Source organism: Halichoerus grypus, chromosome 2 (assembly GCF_964656455.1).
Source record: "Halichoerus grypus chromosome 2, mHalGry1.hap1.1, whole genome shotgun sequence".
Classification (NCBI taxonomy): domain Eukaryota; kingdom Metazoa; phylum Chordata; class Mammalia; order Carnivora; family Phocidae; genus Halichoerus; species Halichoerus grypus.
In genome coordinates this window covers 203472645-203496105 of record NC_135713.1, presented here as the reverse complement: position 1 = coordinate 203496105, position 23461 = coordinate 203472645, and the positions used below count along the sequence as shown (strand labels likewise).

General features: G+C 41.6%; 1 protein-coding gene across 2 annotated transcripts; it reads left to right on the top strand.

Annotated features, from left to right (window-relative positions):
• The first annotated feature begins 747 nt into the window (after positions 1–747).
• On the top strand, positions 748–14637 carry SUMO2 (small ubiquitin like modifier 2). 2 transcript variants are annotated; one of them, XM_036088716.2, is made up of 4 exons: positions 751–936; positions 2551–2682; positions 9739–9810; positions 13982–14637. In XM_036088716.2, exons 1-4 carry the CDS (start codon positions 916–918, stop codon positions 14042–14044), a joined length of 288 nt encoding a protein of 95 aa, XP_035944609.1. In that variant the 5' UTR covers positions 751–915; the 3' UTR covers positions 14045–14637. The 2 variants fall into 2 exon arrangements, with proteins under 2 accessions (XP_077922185.1, XP_035944609.1); XM_078066059.1 differs by lacking the exon at positions 9739–9810 and having other exon boundaries at positions 748–936.
• The last annotated feature ends 8824 nt before the right edge of the window (positions 14638–23461 follow it).

Sequence of the window (23461 nt, the reverse complement as noted above, 5' to 3'; positions counted from 1 at the left end):
AAATAATAAAACCTACCGAGAGTAGCGGGAGGAATCCACTGCATTGAAGTCAGGATTGTTCCTAAGACAGGAGGGACCTACTTCTATTTTTTACCCTGACCGATTGGTTTGGAAGCTGGATATTGAGTGGTTCACTCTTACAGATCCTGTTTCCTCTTGGAGGTTGGGAGCCAGGCCATGAGTAAGGAGTTTGTAGGATGAAAATTTCTCCTCAGCTAGCAAAGTACGGGTTTACCAGCAAGAAGCAAGGAGGCACCGCACTGAAGCAAGAGCCCGGTGGGAAGCGGGTTGAAGCTGAAGCTTTAAAATTCAAAAGATGAGAGGCTGAGTGAGTGTGATGTACCTCCAACCGTGTGGAAAGCTGCATTTGGGTCACCAAACAAGATGGTTTTTTCCCAGATCCTCCTGCTGGGGCTTTTACTTAGGCTCCCCCTTCCTCCTCTACTCAGTCTGCCTTCCCCGGCCTGAGTCTCACGTCTAGGCCTCAAGCCTCCTCGTCCCCACCGAGGACCAGCTGGAAGCCATTTTGATTAAGCTCCACCACAGAAGGAGGACAATACAGCCCCGCCCAGAGCCAGGCGCGCCCCCGCGGCGGGCCGGGTGCGCGTGTCCGCGCCTCTTCCCGCCGGCCTGGCGGGCGCCGGGCCCAGGCCAGGGCGGTGCGAGGCGGGGGGTGGGGGTGGTTATGTAAGCGTTGCGCGCTCCCGCGAGGCGGCAACCAATGGGAAGCCCCGGCGACTCGTGCTCGCGCACGCAGGGTGGGGGGAGGGAGCGCACGACGTGCGCGCGCCCTCTCCCTCCTCCACCGCTGCCGCCTCCTTCTTCTGCCGCTCCTGGTGCTGCTTGTGTGCTCGTTCGGTGCGGACCTGGTACCTCTTTTGTGAAGCGGCAGCTGAGGAGACTCCGGCGCTCGCCATGGCCGACGAAAAGCCCAAGGTGAGCTTGGCGCTGGCTTCCTCGGCTCGCCGCGCGGTCGGGGTCACGGCGCGGGCCGGGGTCCGGCCCGAGCCAGCCCCGGGCTCCCCGCGCCTTCCTGGGCCCCCCACGGGGCCGGCCGCGGTTCAGGCCCGGGCGCTCCGCGCCATTTTCCTCCCTCCCCTCTTCCTCCCTCCCGCGCCGGAGGAGGCCCCGCCGCCCTCCCCCGCCCCCGACCGCCTCGGAGTGCGCGCCGGGCGCGAGTAGGGCGGGCGAATCGCGGACGCCCGCGGGCCCACCGGCCGCGAGCGGAGCTCCTCCGGCCCGGCCGGCCGGGCGCGCGTGCGGAGGGGCGTTAGGGCGCGCGGTGTCCCCACCCTCCGCGGACCCCGCGCCTGGCCGCGGCGGGTGTTGCCGCCTCCGCGGTGGCGGGGAGTTCCCTCCACCCCGGGCTTCCCCCCTCAGGGATGGGGGGCTGCGGGCATCTGGGGACCCCTGCCCCGCGCCGCGCTGGCCTGGAGAGGGCTCGAGGAGAATCAATGGGCTGCCGATGGGTTCCCCATCGGGCCGTCGTGAGGGGCCGGGGGTTCGGGGATTCCCGGGGAGTATTTCCCACTTTCCCGGCTTCGGCGTCCCCAGGGGGCTGGGCAGGGGCTTTTGCCTGGGTGCCAGATCACCCCTAACCTGCGGAGACCATGCGGTTTCGAGAAGTTGGAGGCAGAGGTGCGAGCAGAAAGACTTGGTAGGGCTTAACTTTTTAACGCGGGTTTTGAGGCACCGGGAGGCTCTTCCCGTGAGGACTAAGGCACACACTTCTAATCCTGGCACACGGGACTTTCGTAGGGTTTCTTCTGTGACACCCCCTCCCCTTTCCTTTCTGAAGTGACTTGGGGGCTACAGAATTACATCAGCCCTTGATTTTGGTGAACTTCAGGTTGGGTGGAAATCTACAAGGAAGACTTGGAAGAAAACTGCATTTGACCCATGACAACAAAGGGGAGGGGAGAATAAGAGCTCTTAACTGAAAATAAACAAAAGTGAGGCTGCTAATAGAGGCGAACATGAATAGTGGTTCTAAGTTACTACCGCTGCTTCAGAGAGAATCGAGGGATATTCCTCAGTTAGGTTTTTTTTAAATGTAGTTGAGATATAAGTTATTAAATTGAGTTTAGTAACTTTTTAACAAGACAGTTGTAATGAGTTTTCGGTTGCAAGTTTTAGATTTTTATCCTTGCATTCTGTACTTAAAGCGCTTTATAAAGAGAAAGGATGGTTATTTTTAATCTTTTTAAGGGAAATGACACATTTTGAGGGATAAAATATGCCATTTTAGAAAATTCAGATGCAGGAGTGCCTTTCAGTGAATTGAGTGGGACCCATCGATAAAAGTCAATGGTTTTCGCTGATGGTATTGCATGTAGGCTGCTTTTCCGTTTCTGTGACAGCTATTTAATATCATTGCTCCAGGATTTTTCATCTTTCAGATTGATTTCAGCGGCTGAAAACAGCTGTATACTCTTTTATCATACAGAATGAGAAACCTGTTGATTTCTGAAGCAAGTTGGGCTGCTGCTACTTTAAAAGGTGTTTGTTTTTCACATTTTCCAAATTATACTTTTATTTTTCTTTCAACAGGAAGGAGTCAAGACTGAGAACAACGATCATATTAATTTGAAGGTGGCGGGGCAGGATGGTTCTGTGGTGCAGTTTAAGATTAAGAGGCATACACCACTTAGTAAACTAATGAAAGCCTATTGTGAACGACAGGTGAGGAACTGACATACGCACTTCCAATAAAACTTATTAAGAAAAAACAAACCTTATTTTTTTGAGAATAGAAACTAGGCTGGCATAATATTATAATTATCTTTTGGTTGAATGAATGCACTTATATACTTGACATATCAGTTCTATCCTACACTTGGTATGTTGATGCTTCATGAAAGTCCTGAGGATGGTTTGGTTAATATTCTATATGATTCTAGTCCTATGCCAGAATTCATCAAATTATAGCCACAACACAAAATTTGTTCCTCAGGGGATGAGATTTTACTTTTATAAGAGAATAAGAATGATCTTGATAAAATTTCTTGTTAGGCTCTTTTTTTTTTTTTAATCCATTTAAAATTTGTGTCACATCAAAACATTTTATTTTGAGCATTTAAACAAATTTGGAAATTAAATTGTGAGTTTAACAACACTGCAATTTTCCTGAAGCATGTAAAATTGTAATATTTTCTTAAATAATGGTAGATGTCAAGAAATTTAACCTCCTGAGTCAGGCAGAAACATTCCTATGTTATAGGGACATTTGCATTTTACTCAGAAATTAGTAAATGGACAGCAAGAAGAGGAAGTAGAGATGAATAGATGCTGGGAGGTGAGTGCAGAGTTTAAGACAAAGAAGCTTCCTTTTGTGAGGTTGAATCTGTAACAATACAGAGGCAACTTTAAAGATGACTTTTGCAAGTATAACAAAAACTCTGATACCTTTATTAGTTAATTCAATAGTAACCTGGCAGAAGTATTTTTTTTATTCAACTTTGAATGTATAACATATAAAAGTTGGGAAAGTCATTCTTTTAGACAAAAACAAGTTGTCTGCATTGCAAATTGTCCTAAAAATAGGCTCCAAATAGAGTAAGACTTAAACCTATAGAAGTTGGGAGATTGAGTTTGAGCTGATATTTGGACTTCCTGCATGAGCTCTAAGGGCATTTGGAAGAAACTGAGGATAAACTTCATTTTGAGATTGAAACTTTGTTTTAATGCCTAATTTATTTATAATAGAATACTGTGCTTATATGATTTTTATCTTCATATGTAAACTAATCATAAAGTTCTTTTTTTTTTTTTTTAAAGATTTCATTTATTTGTTTGACAGAGATAGAGCAGGAACACAAGCAGGGGGAGAGGGAGAAGCAGGCTTCCCGCAGAGGAGGGAGCCCGATGTGGGGCTCCATCCCAGGGCCCTGGGACCATGACCTGAGCCAAAGGCAGATGCTTAATGACTGAGCCACCCAGGCGCCCCTATAGTTCTTTAAAAGATAATGATTTTCAGTGTACTCTTATTTGAAGAATTTTGGTGAAATCCCTCTACACACTAATAAATATGTACTTCCTACTTGTGCTAAAGAATTTTTACTCTAGCGTCTTCCATATTTGAACACTAGTGCCCCTTCAGGTTACAGGGGAATTTTAAAAGGTAATCTTGTAGAACTTTTACATAGCATACCTTTTACAAAGTAGAAACTCATGCTTAGATTTAGTGTTTTTGTTTGTTTTTTTTTTTTAATATTTAGTTATTTGACAGAGAGACGTAGCGAGAGCAGGAACACAAGCAGGGGGAATGGGAGAGGGAGAAGCAGGCTTCCCGAGGAGCAGGGAGCCCGATGTGGGGCTCGATCCCAGGACCCCGAGATCGTGACCTGAGCCGAAGGCAGACGCTCAACAACTGAGCCACCCAGGCGCCCTAGATTTAGTGGTTTTCAACAAAATTCTCTGCCTGTCTTTTCTCGTTACTAAGTTTTAGATTTTAGATGATCATACATTTTTTAAACAGTCCTATTTTTCAAAACTTAATATGGAAACTCAACTGTAATGCAAAGTTGAAAAACTTTTCATTGAATACCCACGTGCTTACTACCTAGTTTAACCATTAACATTTTATTATACATATCTATTGATAATCTCTATTAATCCTAGACTGTTCATATTTAAGACTTCCTGTATTTCTTGTAGGGGACCCAAAGGAACTTTTTACTTATCTGATATTTATCAGATGCCTACCATATGCTGGGGCTTTATACCATATGCCAGAAAAACAAAGACACATAGCACATCCCATATTGCAGATTGTCTTTATGAGATTGTTCTGTAAGATTGAGTTAGTAGGTCAATCAAGAATTCGGCGATTTTCCTGGTATATTAAAATGTAGTGTATTGGGGCGCCTGGGTGGCTCAGTCGTTGAGTATCTGCCTTCGGCTCAGGTCATGATCCCAGGGTCCTGGGATGGAGCCCTGCATCGGGCTCCCTGCTTCGCAGGTGGCCTGCTTCTCCCTCTCCCACTCCCCCTGCTTGTGTTCCTGCTCTCACTGTCTCTCTCTCTGTCAAAAAAAAATTTTTTTTAGTGCATTACTCATGTAAATAAAGTTTTTCTTAAATTTTTTGTTAGGTTTAAGTTGACTAAACTTGGGACCACTCTTAATTTGCACTAGGGGAAAAAGTATTGGTAATCCATAAAAAATATAATTCCACTGCATATCACTTGGAATGCAAATAGAATTTGAAGATAAGATTCAGGAAAATTTGGAAAGATTAGTTCCCATTTTCTTTTTAAATTGGGAATAACCTCAGAGTTTTGATGAAACAAGATCCCTGTTTACTTTTCAAATGTTTACTTCTCTCATTCTAAGGAAGAGGGAGTTGAAGTGTCACCTAATTGGGCTGATCCCTGCTTTTTAAATGTAGGTATAACGCCTTTCAAAATTCTAAAAAAAAATTTTTTTTTTTTTTAAGATTTTATTTATTTGACAGAGAGAGACACAGTGAGAGAGGGAACACAAGCGGGGAGTGGGAGAGGGAGAAGCAGGCCTCCCGCCGAGCAGGGAGCCTGATGCGGGGCTCGATCCCAGGACCCTGGGATCATGACCTGAGCCGAAGGCAGACGCTTAACGACTGAGCCACCTAGGCGCCCCAAAAGTCTAAAATATTTATCCAATCTAATTTGCATAGCTAAAGGTGGTTTTTTGTGGGTTTTTTTGACAGTTCAGGATTCTTGACTAAGGATTTCATATCAAGATTAATTGAATGCTCATATTTACTTTCTAATGAACTCAGTTGGCATTGGATCTTTGGAGGAGTTCCAGTAGATGTCTAATAGGCATCTCAAATTGAATGTGCAAAAGACTTTTTTTTTTTTTAAGATTTTATTTATTTATTTGAGAGAGAGAGATAGCGAGAGAGGGAACACAAGCTGGGGGAGTGGGAGGGAGAAGCAGGCTTCCCGCCGAGCAGGGAGCCCGATGTGGGACTCGATCCCAGGACCCTGGGATCATGACCTGAGCCGAAGGCAGACGCTTAACGACTGAGCCACCCAGGCATCCCCAAATGTGCAAAAGACTCTTGATTCTACTCCTAGAAATCTTTTTCTCTGGTGTCCCCTCTCAGTAAATAGCACTAGGTTACATTTAGTTGGGAGGTCAGAATCTTGGGATCATCTTTGATACTTTATAACTCCTATAAAATCCATCAACAAATTCTGTTCTCTCCTTAAACCTGTACTGTTCAAAACAGTAAGCCACAAGCCACGTGTGACTGTTTACCTCCTGAAACATGGCTAGTCCAAATTAATATGTGCTGGAAAGTGTACAATATATGCCAGATTTTGAAAACTCATAGTGGGAAAAGTAAAATATCTTAATTTTTCAAATGTTAATTACATGTTAAAACAAAAGGATTTTTAATATATTGATTTACAACATTTAAAATTTTATCTGCTTTTAATGTGGCAATTAGAAAAATTAAAATTATATATGTAGCTCACATATTTCTCTTGGATAGTGCTGAGCCCTCAACCATTTTATTCCACTCTTGGTTGATTACTAACTTCAGAGACTTTCCTGATTAATTCAGAGTGCTTCTGCTCCCATCACTCGGTCCTCTCACTGTTTTTGTTTTCTTGTATTGATCACTGTCTGTATTTGTCTCTCCATTAAAATGTAAGCTACATGAGCATAGGGCCTTTTTGTTCACTATTTCTCTAGAGCTTAAACCACTACCTGACATATAGAGTGTGTTCAATAAATGCTTATAAAGTGATAGAGAACGTTCAAACAGCCTCCAGAGGTTGGTTTGTAAATAAATTTTCTATTCACATGTAGAATTGAGTTTGCCCACTTTGTCAGCTGTATAGCTTTTGGCTGAGGGCATACTATTCCACTCTAGTGTGCATTTACTATAACAGATTCTTTCATGGAATGTTAAGTGGCTTCAGAGAGCCCAGGCTGATTCATTGGTTTAGTCCCGTTCATTTTTGTGAAATGAAGAAATAGGGATCCAAAGAGATAACCTCACAGAGCTCTTCTGTGGTACAACTCTGAAGCTAAAGCTCAGAGAGAAAATTTACTCAGAAGTGGAACCCAAATACTGGTTTAATGTAAATTCATTGTTTGAATTTACAGGATTCATGGAATCTGAAAGGCAAGTCTCCTGAATTTTGGACTTTTGATCTGTAGCAAAATAAAACATTTTATTGTTAAGGAAAAGCATGCAAACAGGTAGTAATAAAGGAATACGATGCGTGTTCTGGGCTTGTGTTTTTTTCCCCTCTTGTTTTGAACGGCCATGCCATTGACCTTAGGACCTTCCTAGTGGACATAGTAGAGGAAGAACCCAGCATATGGCTTAGTATTTTGTTACAGCAATGGGTCTTCAATGGAGTGTTTGCAAATGTATAGTTAGTAGTTAATGGCTTGGCATTTAATTCATGGTTGCTTTGCATAATCACAAATTAAATTTGGATGTCATGAGGAATGAATTAAGGTTGTGGATGTCCCCTATCTGGTCTGGGAATTGCTTGTATTCCTCAAGACAAAGGCTAGTCTGAAAGTGTTACGTGTCACAGACTAGAGTTTTAAAGGAAGGTAATAGGATCTTCATGTTAAAGGTAGTTTTAAAGACAGACTTAATGAATCCATGTTAAATAAAGGAATACAGGTGTCATGTAAGTATTGAGCACTTTGTTTCAGTATTCTAGTCCTAGGAACTCAGTTAAGTTGAAGCAGGGATTTGTGTAACAGTAATTATAGCTGGTGATTTGAGTATGATACAGGAGTGATTTTTTTTTTTGTAGGATGCTTCCTTAAAAGCTCTTTTTCCAGTTAATATATTCACAGCATATCTCCAAAGATACTTTCTTTTCCTCTCTTGTCTTCATTTGGCTGCAGTTACCAGCTTTGCTACTTTGTTCCTTTCCCCTTTTCCCCACCCAGGTAGGTAATGATTAGTAAAACTTCGGAATCTGTTTTGCAGAAGGGGCATACTTAGGCTCATTTATCTCCTTAAATATAAAAATTTCTTGAAGCTAAACTCTAGTAATGTAATTTTAAAATTCCCTTTTTGTAATAAAGCTGCTCCTCAACTTAGTAGCTTTAGATTTATTTTTAAATAAAATGAAGCATGGTAAGGTAGATACTGCTTTTCATCCATTTTATTCCATCAGTAGCATACCCATGAGCACCTACTGTGTGCAAGGAATGCAGTATAACCACGACAGTCTTAGGTTCTTGTCCCTCCTGGAGCGTGCTTTTTAGTGAGAGGTTGACAAATAATCATTGCTGGTCTGGGTAAGTACTGAGAAGGAATTTAAAAAGCAGGTGGTTCTTTTGAGGTATTCCACAGTTTTAAGCTTGTGTGCTTATGGATGGTTTTAGGACAGTTACGGTGGAAATGTTGATTACCGAAGGGTAAGAACTTGTTGGATTCTTGTGGTGTGCCTAACATTGTGCTGGGTTTTGACATAGGTTACTCTTGCTTGGTGAAAGGAATTGTTTGGATAGAAATGAAGGTTAAGTAGCTTTAAGGCAAAATTTTAATCATTACATTTATTTAGGTGACTTACAGTTTTCATTATTAAGGGTGGGTTTTTTCCCCCTTTTTGGAGAGCTCTTTAAACGCACAGAAGAATGTCGCTGTGCAAATATGTTACTTTAAATTTCAGTATCTTTCTAACTCATTTAAATGCAGTTTGACTGGGGCGCCTGGGTGGCTCAGTTGTTAAGCGTCTGCCTTTGGCTCAGGTCATGATCCCAGAGTCCTGGGATCAAGTCCCACATCAGGCTTTCTGCTTCACGGGAAGTCTGCTTCTCCCTCTGCCTCTGTCTCTCATGAATAAATAAAATCTTTAAAAAAAATAATAAATGTAGTTTGAAGCTATAATCTATTCAAGCTTGGAGTAGCTGTGGTCTCAAAGTATTACAGCTTTTTTAAACGACCTTTTTTTAAGATTTATTTATTTGAGAGAGTGGGAGTGGGAGTTGAGGGAGGGGCACCGGGAGAGGGAGAGAGAATCTCGAGTAGAGTCTGTGCTGAGCACAGAGCCTGACTTGGGGCTCCATCTCACGACCCTGAGATCGTGATCTGAGCCAAAATCAAGAGTTGGCTGCTTAACCAACTGAGCCACCCAGGTGCCCGTAAAAAGACCTTTTTTTAAAAAAATCATTTTTGGGGCACCCGGGTGGTCAGTCGTTTAAGCGTCTGCCTTTGGCTTAGGTCATGATCCTGGAATCCCGGGATCAAGCCCCAAGTCAGCCTGCTCAGTGGGGAATCTGCTTTTCTCTCTCCCTCTGCTCCTCCCCCAGCTTGTTCTCTCTCTCTCTCTCAAATAAATAAAATCTTTTTAAAAAACCATTTTTCGGGGCGCCTGGGTGGCTCAGTCGTTAAGCGGCTGCCTTCGGCTCAGGCCGTGATCCCAGGATCCTGGGATCGAGCCCCGCATCAGGCTCCCTGCTCCGCAGGAAGCCTGCTCCTCCCTCTCCCACTCCCCCTGCTTGTGTTCTCTCTCTCGCTGTGTCTCTCTCTGTCAAATAAATAAATAAAATCTTTAAAAAAATAAAAAATAAAAAATCATTTTTCCAAAGAAGTTCAAACATAGTTCAAAGAAAGTGAAAGTCATGCCAAATCTTTTTATCCACACAGAAATGTTAACATGTTGATGATTGTTTATTTAGGTTTCTCTTTTAATATATTTATGGCTAAGTATGCATATAATTTTAGTTCTTACTGTTTCTTTGCATTCTTACTGCTTTTAAACTCTCTTGTAGGGTTTGTCAATGAGGCAGATCAGATTCCGATTTGATGGGCAGCCAATCAATGAAACAGACACACCTGCACAGGTAAAAATCTCTTTGTGCTAACTAGAAAAGTCAGTGTTTTGTAATTTTCTCAACAGCCTTGTTTTTATTTGTAAACTTTTAGATATTGGAATACAGTTTTTCACCCAAGTGCAAAACTCTAAAATATCATGAATATTAGTATTTCTTCAGGATATGTCACTGGTTTTTAAATATCCAGTTATCATTTTGTAAAGCTGACAGGTCATTTAATTTAATCCATTCTTTCCTATTGCCAGCATTATTTGGAGAAAATAATTCAGAATGCTGTTTTTGTTGCTATAGCTCTTGATCATACTCCGGGTTCCCCCACAGGTGATTGGTTGGCTGTTGATCCTGAGTCTTTTTACTTCTCATGCTGAAATCTCTTTTAGTTGTCCTTGTGAACTAAAGGGATCTTGGGGCTCTAACTGGAAGTATCTTGATGGTTTTGCTCGATCAGTAGGGTTCTTGATAATAGGTGGCTTTCCAAAGCCTCTGCAAAAGGTGACGCTGTGTCTGATCCCTTTATCTCTTCACATGTCACTTTGTAAGATACCAGCTGGGCGGTCTTCTATGGCAGAAGCTCTTTGTCTTTGTTTCTTTTTACCCTCTCGGGTTCCACTCAAGACTTCTAGTTTAGGGAAAAAATATTTTGATAGAAGTTTAAATTGGAGCCTTTCTACTTTTAAATTTATCAGTCCATAAAAACTAGAAAGTGGTAAATACGGTAGGAGTGAAGCAGCCTACCCTGGTTGTGGTTTTGTTGATAACCTTCAAAAATTTGAAATGTTGGGACACCTGGGTGGCTCAGCCGTTAAGCGTCTGCTTTCGGCTCAGGTCATGATCCCGGGGTCCTGGGATCCAGCCCCGTATTGGGCTCCCTGCTCTGCGGGAGGCCTGCTTCTCCCTCTCTCACTCCCCCTGCTTGTGTTCCCTCTCTTGCTGTGTCTCTCTCTGTCAAATAAATAAAATCTTTAAAAAAAAAGTTTTTTTTTTAAATGTCTGGTTTGTAATTGAGGGAAGAATATTTTGAAGTAATTTCCTGTGATAAGTCTCTAAGAAGCAGTTATAGTAGGTAGCCACAAGGAGGAGCTGAATTCTCTTGGTGAATGAGAGACAGGAAAAACTCTTCTATCCTTTGAAGGCATTTCAAGTTTCACTATAAATGTAACATCCTGGGGGTTTTATTTTAGTAGATAGGCTGAAGACATGTTTTGATGGTTTAAAAAGAATAAAAACCTATTATGCTAAACCTGGATGTTTAGAATGTATTTGCTGTCTTTTGATGCTCTCACCCACCACCAAAAACAAGTTCTTGTCTCTACATTGCCGGCTGCAAATATTAAACTGTGAGGAGGATTTGTTCAGAACTGCATTATAAAATCTTTACATTGATGGGGCGCCTGGGTGGCTCAGTTGTTAAGCGTCTGCCTTCGGCTCAGGTCATGGTCCCAGGGTCCTGGGATCGAGCCCCACATCGGGCTCCCCGCTCAGCGGGAAGCCTGCTTCTCTCTCTCCCACTCCCCCTGATTGTGTTCCCTCTCTCGCTGTGTCTCTATCAAATAAATAAATAAAATCTTTAAAAAAACCAAAAAAACAAAAAAACTTTACATTGAATGTGGAATCGAACTCCTTTGAGTATTTGAAATTGAATTTAACTGTAGAATGAAATTGATTCATTTTAGAATTATTCTCCCAATGTTTATTAAATAGAAGTATAAATTAGAACAACATCTTGGGGCGCCTGGGTGGCTCAGTCGTTAATCGTCTGCCTTCGGCTCAGGTCATGATCCCAGGTCCTGGGATCGAGCCCCGCATCAGGCTCCCTGCTCGGCGGGAAGCCTGCTTCTCCCTCTCCCATTCCCCCTGCTTGTGTTCCCTCTCTCGCTGTGTCTCTCTCTGTCAAATAAATAAATAAAATCTTAAAAAAAAAAAAAAAAAAGAACATCTTAATGACCAGTTTTAATAGTAATATAATTAAGTGCCCACCGTTCTTTAAATATTCTCTTCGACTCATTTAATTCTTATAACTGAATGCTATTTCAATTTACAAAAGAGGGAATTGAGACTTAGTCATTAACATTTTAATGCCACAGTCCTACTTTAGTGTATTTGAACTTCGTTAGAAATGATTCCCTTTCTTGTCTTTAGGTATCCAGGGTTCTTGGTTTTTGTTTTTGTTTTTCTCCCCCCAAATTACCAGTTTTTAGAATGTGTTTTTTGAGGGTAATTATCAGCATAATAAACTGTGGGGTTTTGTTTGTTTGTTTGTTTGTTTTTTAAGATTTTATCTATTTATTTGACAGACACAGCGAGAGAGGGAACACAAGCAGGGGGAGAGGGAGAAGCAGGCTTCCCGCGGAGCAGGGAGCCCGATGCGGGGCTTGATCCCAGTACCCTGGGATCATGACCCGAGCCGAAGGCAGCCGCTTAACAACTGAGCCACCCAGGCGCCCTCAGCATAATAAACTGTTACAAAGGTTATTTATTTCATAGGATTGCCATATGTACCAAGATTTTTCTACTGTGGTAGGAAGGATGGTTCTTTTATGTATAATGTGTGGGTAGTGAGCCTTGCAAACTTAGTTTGTGAGTTACAGTTTAAAATTTAAAGTAGTTTTTTAATAAATCTGTCCTTACACATATTCCTTCCCTTACTGCACAGAGCTAACTGCAATGCTTCCTGCACATGCCAGGATGCATTCATGCTATGCCTGCGTGCGCATACACAAACACACTTTTAGAAATACAAATATAGTCATATTGTAAACACTTTTGCCATCTCGTTTGTTTTTTTGGTTTTGGTTTTGGTTTTGGTTTTGGTTTTTAAGATTTTATATATTTATTTATTGAGCATGAGCAGAGGGAAGGGGAGAGGGAAAGGGGGGAGAGAGGATCCCAGGCAGACTGCTGAGCCCGGAGCCCAGCTCAGGGCTGGATCTCACCACCCTGAGATCATGACCCAAGCTGAAATCAAGAGTCGGACGCCCAACTGACTGAGCCACCCAGGCACTCCGCTACCTAGTTTTTAAGTTTGTTTTTAGCCTAATATTATATCTTAGGGATAGTTCCATTTCTACACATGTAAATCTGTGTGGTATTTCATGTTAAGAGTGTACCACATTTCTTTGAGTTTTTATTGATATTTAGGTTATTTCCAGTCTTTTGCTCATCTAAACAACATTGCAGTGAGAACCTTTACACATATTCTTAGTTCCATTTATTTTGTTTTTTATGTCTTTTTTTTTTTTTTAAGATTTTATTTATTTATTTGACAGAGACAGAGACAGCGAGAGCAGGAACACAAGCAGGGAGAGTGGGAGAGGGAGAAGCAGGCTTCCTGCTGAGCAGGGAGCCTAATTCAGGGCTCGATCCCAGGACCCTGGGATCATGACCCAAGCTGAAGGCAGATGCTTAACGACTGAGCCACCCAGGCGCCCTTTTATATAATTTTTTATTTTTATCATTATGATAAGTGATAAATTTATCATTTTTATAACATTTTTATTTTCAGTAATTAAAAGTGAGGCAGTTTAACTCGTGCACATATTCAGCTTTTTCACTTAAAATTCTTTCTTTCTTTCTTTCTTTATTTAATTGACAGGGAGAGAGAGAGAGACAGCATGAGAGGGAACACAAGCACGGGGAGTGGGAGAGGGAGAAGCAGGCTTCCCGCTGAGCAGAGAGCCTGATGTGGGGCTCGATCCCAGGACCCTGGGATCATGACCTGAGCTGAAGGCAGTCGCTTAACCAACTGAGCCACCCAGGCGCCCCTTAAAATTCTTATTTTTTAAGATTTTATTTATTTGAGAGGGGGGTGGCACAAGCAGGGAAGAGGGACAGAAGGAGAGGGAGAAGAAGATTCCCTGCTGAGCAGAGAGCCCGATGTGGACCTTGATCCCAGGATACTGGGATCATGATCCAAGCCGAAGGCAGATGCTTAACCAACTGAGCCACCCAGGTGCTCCCCAGCTTTTTCACTTAAAAACTAAGTTTTCTATAATCTTCATATAAGGAAGACCAAGTGAAAAATTAATTTAAGACTGGTGCTACATTAAGCTATGGGATGTCCATAATAATGAACACTGAAATTGGGTGGAACTTGTGCAGTTTTCGGGGTACTTGAGAGTTACAGATCTTAAGAGCTGATAATCAGTGGCCTTCCATTTGTTTTTCTTCTCTCGTATGCCAGTTGGAAATGGAGGATGAAGATACAATTGATGTGTTCCAGCAGCAGACAGGAGGTGTCTACTAAAAAGGGAACCTGCTACTTTACTCCAGAACTCTGTTCCTCCAGACCAAGAAGACATTCTCAATTAGAAAGCCGCAATTTGGTTCCACCACATCCTGACTACTACAGTATAGTTTTCTCTATTCTTTCATTTTCCCCTTCCCCATTCCTTTATTGTACATAAAGTAACTGTGTATGTGCACAAGCATATTGCATTTTTTTTTTTAACTAAATGGCCAATGGTATGTTTTGATCGACATCAAATGGAGATGGGATGGGGGAAAATACTGCTTCTGTGAAAATACCCCCTCTCTCCATTAGTGGCATGCTCAGTCAGCTCTTATCTTTATATTCCAGTAAGTTATTTTGCTCTCACTGTTTAACAAAAAAAGAACAACATAAAAATCCTTGCATACCTTGTTCGATTGGAGAATTTTAATGTTTTTCATTTATCATTGTAAAACCAAGGACAATTTTATAACTTTTTTGTACGTAGCTGTTACATGTAGGGCAATCTGTCTTTAAGTAGGGATAAATTACTCTAAAAGAAATGAATCCTAGATAGTTTTCCCTTCAAGTCAAGCGTCTTGTTGTTTAAATAAACTTCTTGTTTAAAATGAGCTGTTTTCTTTATTCTGAAGAATATTGAGAAGCTTAGAAAAAACCATGAAATGAGTAGGCTGCTAGAAGTAACATTTCAAGGAAGAAATAAAGCTACACTGCATTCCTGACAGACTGATACAAAACAAAGAATAACAAAGTTTATAAATGACTAGCAACTGATGTTTCAGCCTCTTTGTTTAAAAAGCTTAGGCAGTTCCAAATACGCAACTTTACTAGCAAAAATTGGGTCATAATGTTGTGGATTTACTCCCAAGTATTCTCTGTAACCACTGCCTGGCAGAATGGGTTAGTACATGCAGCTAAGAGAAAGTTGAGTTTGCTAACTCTGCTGATAAATCACTCAACCATTCTAGCCTCCTTTGATGAATAAATATTCCCTAACCCAAAATAGAGTCTTCGTTCCTTGAGGATGTTGAAGGACAGAAAATATTTATCCACATATCTCCACTCTTAGACAGCCTTAAATATGCAGGGCACCACAGTTTTTAAATTCAAATGTGTGGGGAAGGGTAACAGCTCTAGAACTAGTAAACAGAATATTAGAGCTGGAGAGATTTAGATTACCTAATTCTAACCCCTGTTTTAGAGATGAGGAAGCTGAGTTCCTGAGGGTTGTTACTTGTCACACAGCTAGAGGATTATGAAACTAGGACTAGAGAATAGGTCTGATCCCTGTTAATTCAGTTCTTCCATATTGGTTCTCAAGAAACTGAATTTCCACTCCTCTTATTCACCAATGTGGCCTTTTGGGATCAAGTCCCCATGTACTATCATGCCTTGTCATTCACTTAGTTCATTCTGTTGCATATGGTCTTTTTTTTTTACATCCCCCATTTTTATGGTGAATGAGCTTCCCCAGACAGGTTTTCTGTAGGTTTTTTAAGTTTTATTTATTTAATCTCTACACCCAATGTGGGGCTCGAACTCATGACCTAAGATCAAGAGTCGCATGCTCTTCTGACAGCCAACCAGGCATGCCTGTTCCATAGTTTTTTCACTCTATATATGAGTTAATATTGAACCAACGACTTTTATTCCTGTATGTTACCAATCTCTGTTTACAATTTATATTGTGAAACTGAGGGAAGCCTGCCCCCAAAAAATCTTAGATCAGGTAAGTGTGTATCTCTTGAGTTGTTGCACTAGGTACTGTTGAATGGTGGAATTTGGTGGTGCCCTAAAAATTAGGATTGAAATTCAAGCCAGAGAACTTTATTATATAAAGGATCTTGAATTGGGTTCTTGTTTAATTAGGAATTACTAATGTCTGAGCTTTTGCCATGTTGGGGGGAATATAAACTTGGTAGTAGAAAAACTGGATGGAATTTTAAAAGCCAGAGGGAAGAGCGTGGAAAGGGCACTGTTTGGTAATATGGTGTTGTAGCTTATTGATAGTTGGGTCAGTGTATAACTACCACTGTTAAATAAACTGTTCTTCATTGTTCTCCCCCTATTTCACATACGTTGCTATCATAAAGACCTTTTCTATGCAAAAATTTATGGAGTTTTTTTTTTTTTTTAAGTAATCTCTATACCCAACGTGGGGCTTGAACTCATGACTCCAAGATCAAGAATTGCCCCCTCTCCCAACTAAGCCAGCCAGGCATCCCTAAGGAGCACTTTATTATTTATTTAAAAAAATTTTTAAAGATTATATTTATTTGACAGCACAAGCAGGGGGAGCGGGAGCAGGAGAGGGAGAAGCAGGCTCCCCGCTGAGCAGTAAGCCCGATGCGGGGGCTCGATCCCAGGACCCTGGGATCATGACCTGAGCCGGAGGCAGAGGCTTAACCAACTGAGCCACCCAGGTGCCCCTAAGGTGCACTTTTAAAAGAACACTTTGAAAATAAGTGAATTGTTGAAAATACTGAAAGTAATATTTGCATTTTAATTTTTTGCCTTTGGAGGGGAGGTTCAAATGATGGGAGTTATACTGCCATTTTGAGTAATTGTTGGAACAATTTAGCTAAACTCTTTCTGGCTGCTCTCATCACATTAATACCCCACATATTTATATCCTGAAAGCAGCAAATAGTATCTAAGTGAACATTGTTTTGTACAAGGAAATGAGAGAATTTTTACTCCAAAGCACCCTTCCTATTCATCCACACTGCTTGAGGCCAAAACAAAAGGTATTAGCAACTTTTCAGAAATAGGAGTGTCAAGTCGTTTGGTTCATTTTTTTGCTTGTTCGTGTTTTTGTGGAAATTATTTTAACCTGATGATCAGTTTATTTTTTTATTTTGTATTTATTTAAATTCGATTAGCCACCATATAGTACATCATTAGTTTCTGATGTAGTGTTCAATGATTCATTAGTTGCGCTGTAACACCCAGTTTATATTCTCCCAAAAGGGGATAATGTGGAATGGAAGATGGTGAGGAGTAGCATAGTTTGAGGAGAAATGGGAGACTATGGTCATAGCATGTAGTTCTGGAGGAGATTGTGCCAGCAGGAGGTCAACAGAAGGTGGAATCCCTGGATATGAGGGAAGCCTGTTGGAGAGTCTTCCCAACGTCCTTGTGGGGGTTATGGTGTATCGGAGAGGGCCAGCTGTGCTGCTGAGGGTTATTTTTGAATTAAGATACTGCTGCTTTTAAATCCGACTAACAGTGATTCTGGATTGTGGTTTTGCATTAGAATCCTCTGGTGAGCTTTTAAAAACATACCAATGCCTGAGTCCTACCCCTAGAAATGTATTTTGAAAGCAATGGAATGAGAAGCAATTCTGGGATGCATCATCACTACTATTAAGAGTTAATAAGCACCTTATGGATGGTGAAGATTACATGAGATAATAAATGTTTCAGCCACCTAGCACAATGCCTCCCACGTACGGAACTCTTTAAATAAAAGTTATTATTTTCAGCATGCAGTAAAGGCTCTGCCATAGAATGCTGAGGCTTCAACAGAATTCCATAATCTGTGACGATGCCTCGTACTTAACATATATGAAAAAGGCCAAGAATTTTCTATTCATTTCTAAAACAATTCAATCAATCTTTGTCTTGTTAGGCTTTTTAATAAATGTTTAATGCTAAATTGTGCCCTAATGAGTCTTTAAGGAAAAACAGTCCTCAGGATTTTAATGATTCTCCAATATTCTAAAAACCAGAAGACCCATCCACAACATGCTTCAGCATTCTGATTATGTAGGTGGTGATTTGAGGGGTGATCCTCCATGTAGTAGGACACACATGTGCTTTATAGTGAGACTTTCGTCTGTAAGGTGGTTAGCTAAAGAAAAGAGTTCCTCAGAGTGGAACATAATTAGAATAGAGCATATAAACAGGTTAGGAATTTAATCTATTTGGAATGTGGAGTGTCATTTCCCTGTAAGCAGTGACATGTGACTATGTATGAGATCATTTTAAGATTTCCTATACCCCTGGGGCCTTTATGAAACCGTTTAAAGTCTCAGAATTGTCATGTAGTGTTTGCTTTCTTGCAATTCGTATTTTTAAGGCATATTATGTGGCTAACTTTGCCACAAGTTACAGAATTTGGAATATTAAGGGAAGAATTTTCTCACATTTTTCAGGGCATGCTGTTTAAAATTATTTGATGTTTGTAATTTTAGCAATTATTTTTGCAAAGGAGGCCAAATTCATCTCTAGGAGAGCAGGACAGGTGGGTTAGGGGAGTTTTTTGCTTGTTTATTAAATATAGAAATAGTAGCATGGGATTGGGGAAAGCAAACAAACTTAATCCACATCATTTTATTCAGCTCAGTCTGAGAGAAGGGGAAAAGAATGGAGAGATAGGAATCATGCTCTCCCTCCACAATCCAGTGATTAAAAAGGATGTGAGAGTGGCATGTCAGACCTAGTAGGGAGTATGTGCCATTTTGTTTACCTTCGACAAAGAGAAGGCAAAACATGACCACCATTTTCCTTATCTCAGGTGGTTTGTTTGTTTTACGGCAAATGAGTTTCAAGAAAAAATAAATGCCTTCAGTTGTCTGTCTGTGCCATTGATTTGCCTTTCTTTGTGTGAGGATACAGCTAAGAAAAGAATGGACAGATGCATACTAAATTTGGCTTAGGAGTGATGGATACAGAATGTATGTGTAAATATGTATGGTTAAGTCACACAGAAGTGACATGGGGCACCCTGCAGTCCTGGGGTTGAAAAACTTGTTAGAAATACTTGTCAGTGAGTCATTTATTAATTCAGTTACTTAGTGAAGTTCAAAAGCACAAGAGCAGCATTTTAACAGTAGAAGGAATAGAAAATATTAAAATGTATTGGGGTGCCTGGCTGGCTCAATCTGTGGAGCACGCAACTCTTGATCTCAGGGTCATGAGTTCGAGCCTCACGTTGGGCATAGAGATTATGTAAGAAAACAAAAAAGAAAGAAAATGCATTAAACTATGGTTGAACATAAACAATTACTGTTCTTGTAGGTCAGAAATAGTCAAATGTCTGCAGTTTCATATGGGTTCAGCCTAGTATGTGTGTTCTGGATCAGAATGAGAGACACTAAGAAATTGGTTCAAACCCGATTGCATAATCCAGGTAGAGTAAATCCCAATAATAAGGCCCTGGAGATTGCCCATAACCTCTGGCATTCTGGAATAAATTGGGGCAGGTTGAAATTATGGGAGATTCAGAAAAAAGTTGGTAACATTCAAGGCAAAAAACAGATGCTTGAGAGCTAAGAGACGCTATGTCAGTGCATATTTTTGTGTTTCGTTTAAATTTAGTTATTACCTTAGTAGGCTTCAAGAGATGAACAACTTCCAGATTATTCTGAGTAAGTTGTACATTGCATTCTTTTTTTTTTTTTTTTTAAAGATTTATTTATTTGACAGAGACACAGCGAGAGAGGGAACACAAGCAGGGGGAGTGGGAGAGGGAGAAGCAGGCTTCCCGCCGAGCAGGGAGCCCGATGCGGGGCTCGATCCCAGGACCCTGGGATCATGACCTGAGCTGAAGGCAGATGCTTAACTGACTGAGCCACCCAGGTGCCCCTGTACATTGCATTCTTGAATAAAACTCTCCACATACCCAGCAACAAATTTAAAAACCAACAGGATTTCTGTCCGTGTTAAAGGAGAATTATTAAGGCTTTAAACATTTTTTGACCTTTTTTAAATAGTAATTTCTTGCCACCTGCTTCAGAAAATACATTGTGTTCTGAGGAAATTCCGAGAATACTGGGTTTACAAAAACCTGTTGGGAATGCTGATTACTAGGCTTTCTGAATTGAATTACAAATGGAAGACTAGTACTTGGAATATAGTAGGGAAGTGGCAGCATGGGACTAAGTGAAATCAGGGGGCACTTACTGCTTAAAGACATGAGAAGTTATGCGGAGTATGGATAACTGCTCATGCTCCCCTTCGCTGTATTTAAAAAGCAGGTGAAAAATGGAACATACATATAGGGCAGTGGTTTTGAAATTGCCCGGAACCATGGGGTTGTGCAAAAGAGGACAGTAGAGAGACGGCCAGCCAGGGACGGAGAAGCGGAAAGGGCCAGGATTCCAGACCCTCCGCTTGGTTGCAATCACAGCTGCTCTGTTCATCTAGTTTATATATTTGGATCCTGCTTCCTAAACGTTTGAAAAACATTGCTATAGGGGTGCCTGGGTGGCTCAGTCGTTAAGCGTCTGCCTTCGGCTCAGGTCATGGTCCCAGGGTCCTGGGATCGAGCCCCGCATCGGGCTCCTCGCTCTGCGGGAAGCCTGCTTCTCCCTCTCCCACTACCCCTGCTTGTGTTCCCGCTCTTGCTGTGTCTATTTCTGTCAAATGAATAAATAAAATCTTAAAAAAAAACAAAAAACATTGCTATAGTCATGAAATAGCTGTTGGACCATTCCTTGTCATAAGATTTCATCTGTCTAATATTTCATTAGGTTTTTAGGTCAACCTAAGGGTTCAGAACAAATTTTGTATTGATTTAGAGTCCTCAATATGTATTTTACAAATCAATGATGGGCCTTCATCATTTTGAGAGCAGCCATCCTTTTGAATCTTTTGATCCTGATCTGATCTGTGTTGATCTTTTGAACAGACTGTAATTTTATTAATGTCCCATTTTCAGTTGAGTTGGTCGTCTGGAGCAAAGGTCATTATCATATCTGTTTTACCCCAAATCTCCAACTTGTAGCAAAAAGTGGAGTATAGTGATTTTAGTCAAAACTGTTGTAGGACATGAACAAGTAAACAGGAAGGCTTGTTATTCTGGAAATTTCTGGCAATTTTACCTTAAGGCAGGATTCTTTTTTATTCCATTTTTTTTAATTTTTTTAATTTTTTTTTAAATGTTTTATTTATTTATTCATGAGAGTCAGAGAGAGAGAGAGAGAGAGAGAGAGAGAGGCAGAGGCAGAGGGAGAAGCAGGCTCCCCGCCTAGCAGGGAGCCCGATGCGGGACTCGATCCCAGGACCCTGGGATCATGACCTGAGCCGAAGGCGGACGGTTAACCATCTGAGCCACCCAGGCGCCCCGTCTTTTTTATTCTATTTTTTAAAAGATTTTATTTGAGAAAGAGCGAGTGAGCATGAGTTGGGGGGAGGGGCAGAGGAGACTCCCCACTGAGCAGGGAGCCCGATGTAGGGCTTCCATCCCAGGACCCTGGGATCATGACCTGAGCCGCAAAGGCAGACGCCCAAGCGACTGAGCCACCCAGGCACCCCTATTTTATTTTTAAGTAAGCTCTGTGTGGGGCTTGAACTCATGACCCTGAGATCCAGAATCACTTGCCATACCGACTGAGTCGGCCGGATACCCCTGGCAATTTTACATTAAAATACAATGCTCGGAAACAGGCCTGCCTAAAATGGCTTTAATCAGGTATCTGTTTTACATAATTTATTCTTCTTTACAAATCATTAGATTAAAAGGGTTCCCTGGGACTGATCCTTTACCTTTAAAGCAAAGGTTCTCAGCCCAAGCCACTTGTGACCTGTTTAGCTTCTTAAAGATATCCCTGGTTAGACTCTACCCGCCCTGCCCCCTCAACCGAAATTCCAATTCAGTATATCTCAGATAGGGCTGGCATTCATTTGTATTCCTTATAAGCTCAGAGCTCATTCTGATGTGCAGCCAGGATGGGGCAGCTCTAATAGGAAGCTTTAGTTTACCAAGTACAACTTTTTTTTTTTTCCTTAAGATTTTATTTTTTTAAGTAATCACACCCAGTGTGGGGCTGGAACTCAACCCTGAGATCAAGGGTCACATGCTGTACTGACTGAGCCACCCAGGCGCCCCTACCAAGTACAACATTCTTAAAATTATCTCATTTCAACAATTTAAAATAGGTGTTGTTAACCCCATTTACAGATAAGGAAACTGGGCTCAAGAGCATAAATGGAAAAAAAAAAAAAAAAGCATAAATGACCCAAACGTGTCTTTCATGGGAGAAGTGTTTTTTATGGGAGCAGAACCAGAACCTAGGCTTTTCGATTTCCAGTTCAGTGCTGTATTGCCATACCAACCTGTCTTTTATAATACAGGGGAGGGAGGAAATCGGGCAAGTCAAGTATGAACTCAAAAATTTAGGCCAAAAGGGACCCACCTTGGGGTGCCTGGTTGGCTCAGTCCATAGAGCAAGGGACTCTTGATCTCAGGGTTGTAAGTTCAAGCCCCATGTTGGGTGTGGAGCCTACTTAGGGACCCACCGGGAGATTTGTCCAAACCCCTCATTTAACACATAAAAGACAATTTCAGATTATTAAAAAAAATTTTTTTTTAATTTATTTGACAGAGAGAGAGCGCGCGCACAGCAGGGGGAGTGACAGGCAGAGGGAAAGGGAGAAGCAGGCTTCCCGCGGAGCAGGGAGCCCGACGCGGGGCTCAATCCCAGGAGCTGGGATCATGACCCGAGCTGAAGGCAGACGCTTAACCGACTGAACCACCCAGGCGCCCCCAGATTATTAAAACGTTTGTGATAGGGGCGCCTGGGTGGCTCAGTCGTTGGGCGTCTGCCTTCAGCTCAGGTCACGATCCCAGGTTCCTGGGATCGAGCCCCGCATCGGGCTCCCTGCTCCGCGGGAAGCCTGCTTCTCCCTCTCCCACTCCCCCTGCTTGTGTTCCCTCTCTCGCTGTGTCTCTATCTGTCAAATAAATAAATAAAATCTTAAAAAAAAATAAATGATTAAAAATAAATAAAATCTTAAAAAAAAAGTTTGTCTCTCTCTGTCAAATAAATAAATAAAATCTTAAAAAAAAAAAATAAATGATTAAAAATAAAAGTTTTGGAAATTTGGGCCCAGCCTGTAAGAATGGGAAGATTTTAATCCAAACAAGTGGTCAGCACATAAAGACATCATCCATGCCTTCTAGAAGAGAACTTCTCTCTGGCTTTTCATGAAAACCCAGGAGAGTGGTTAACCAAGGGTACAAGCTTCCAACTGCCAGGAAAGAGGAGGCTACACAAGGAGGAATGTTGATTAATTTTTATGGAAATATTGAAAAAGGTCTGCCTTGAGGAAACATGCACGACATGGGAAGGCCTCCATCCTTGTCTGCTCAAGACTTTCCTATTAGGATCTTGTAAACAGCCATTCTTGAGCCCTCCAAGTGTTGTCTGCATTTGTTGCAGGGATAGATTTACCCAGACAGGTGGAAGAGTCATGACTTAAGGGTTATAAACAGCTGCAGAGGCCAGGGCTGCTCCACAGTCTTGGTAGCAAGGGATGTGACTGTTCCCCACCACCGAGCATTAACCAGCCTTAGAACAGGCCCTCAAATCGGAACGACTGTAATTTTGGTCTAGTACATGCACCACCCATGACAGCTAAATAATAACATTAAAATGTGAAGAATTTCGACTCGTTTTAAAAGGGATCATCTTGGCTTGCTTTCTG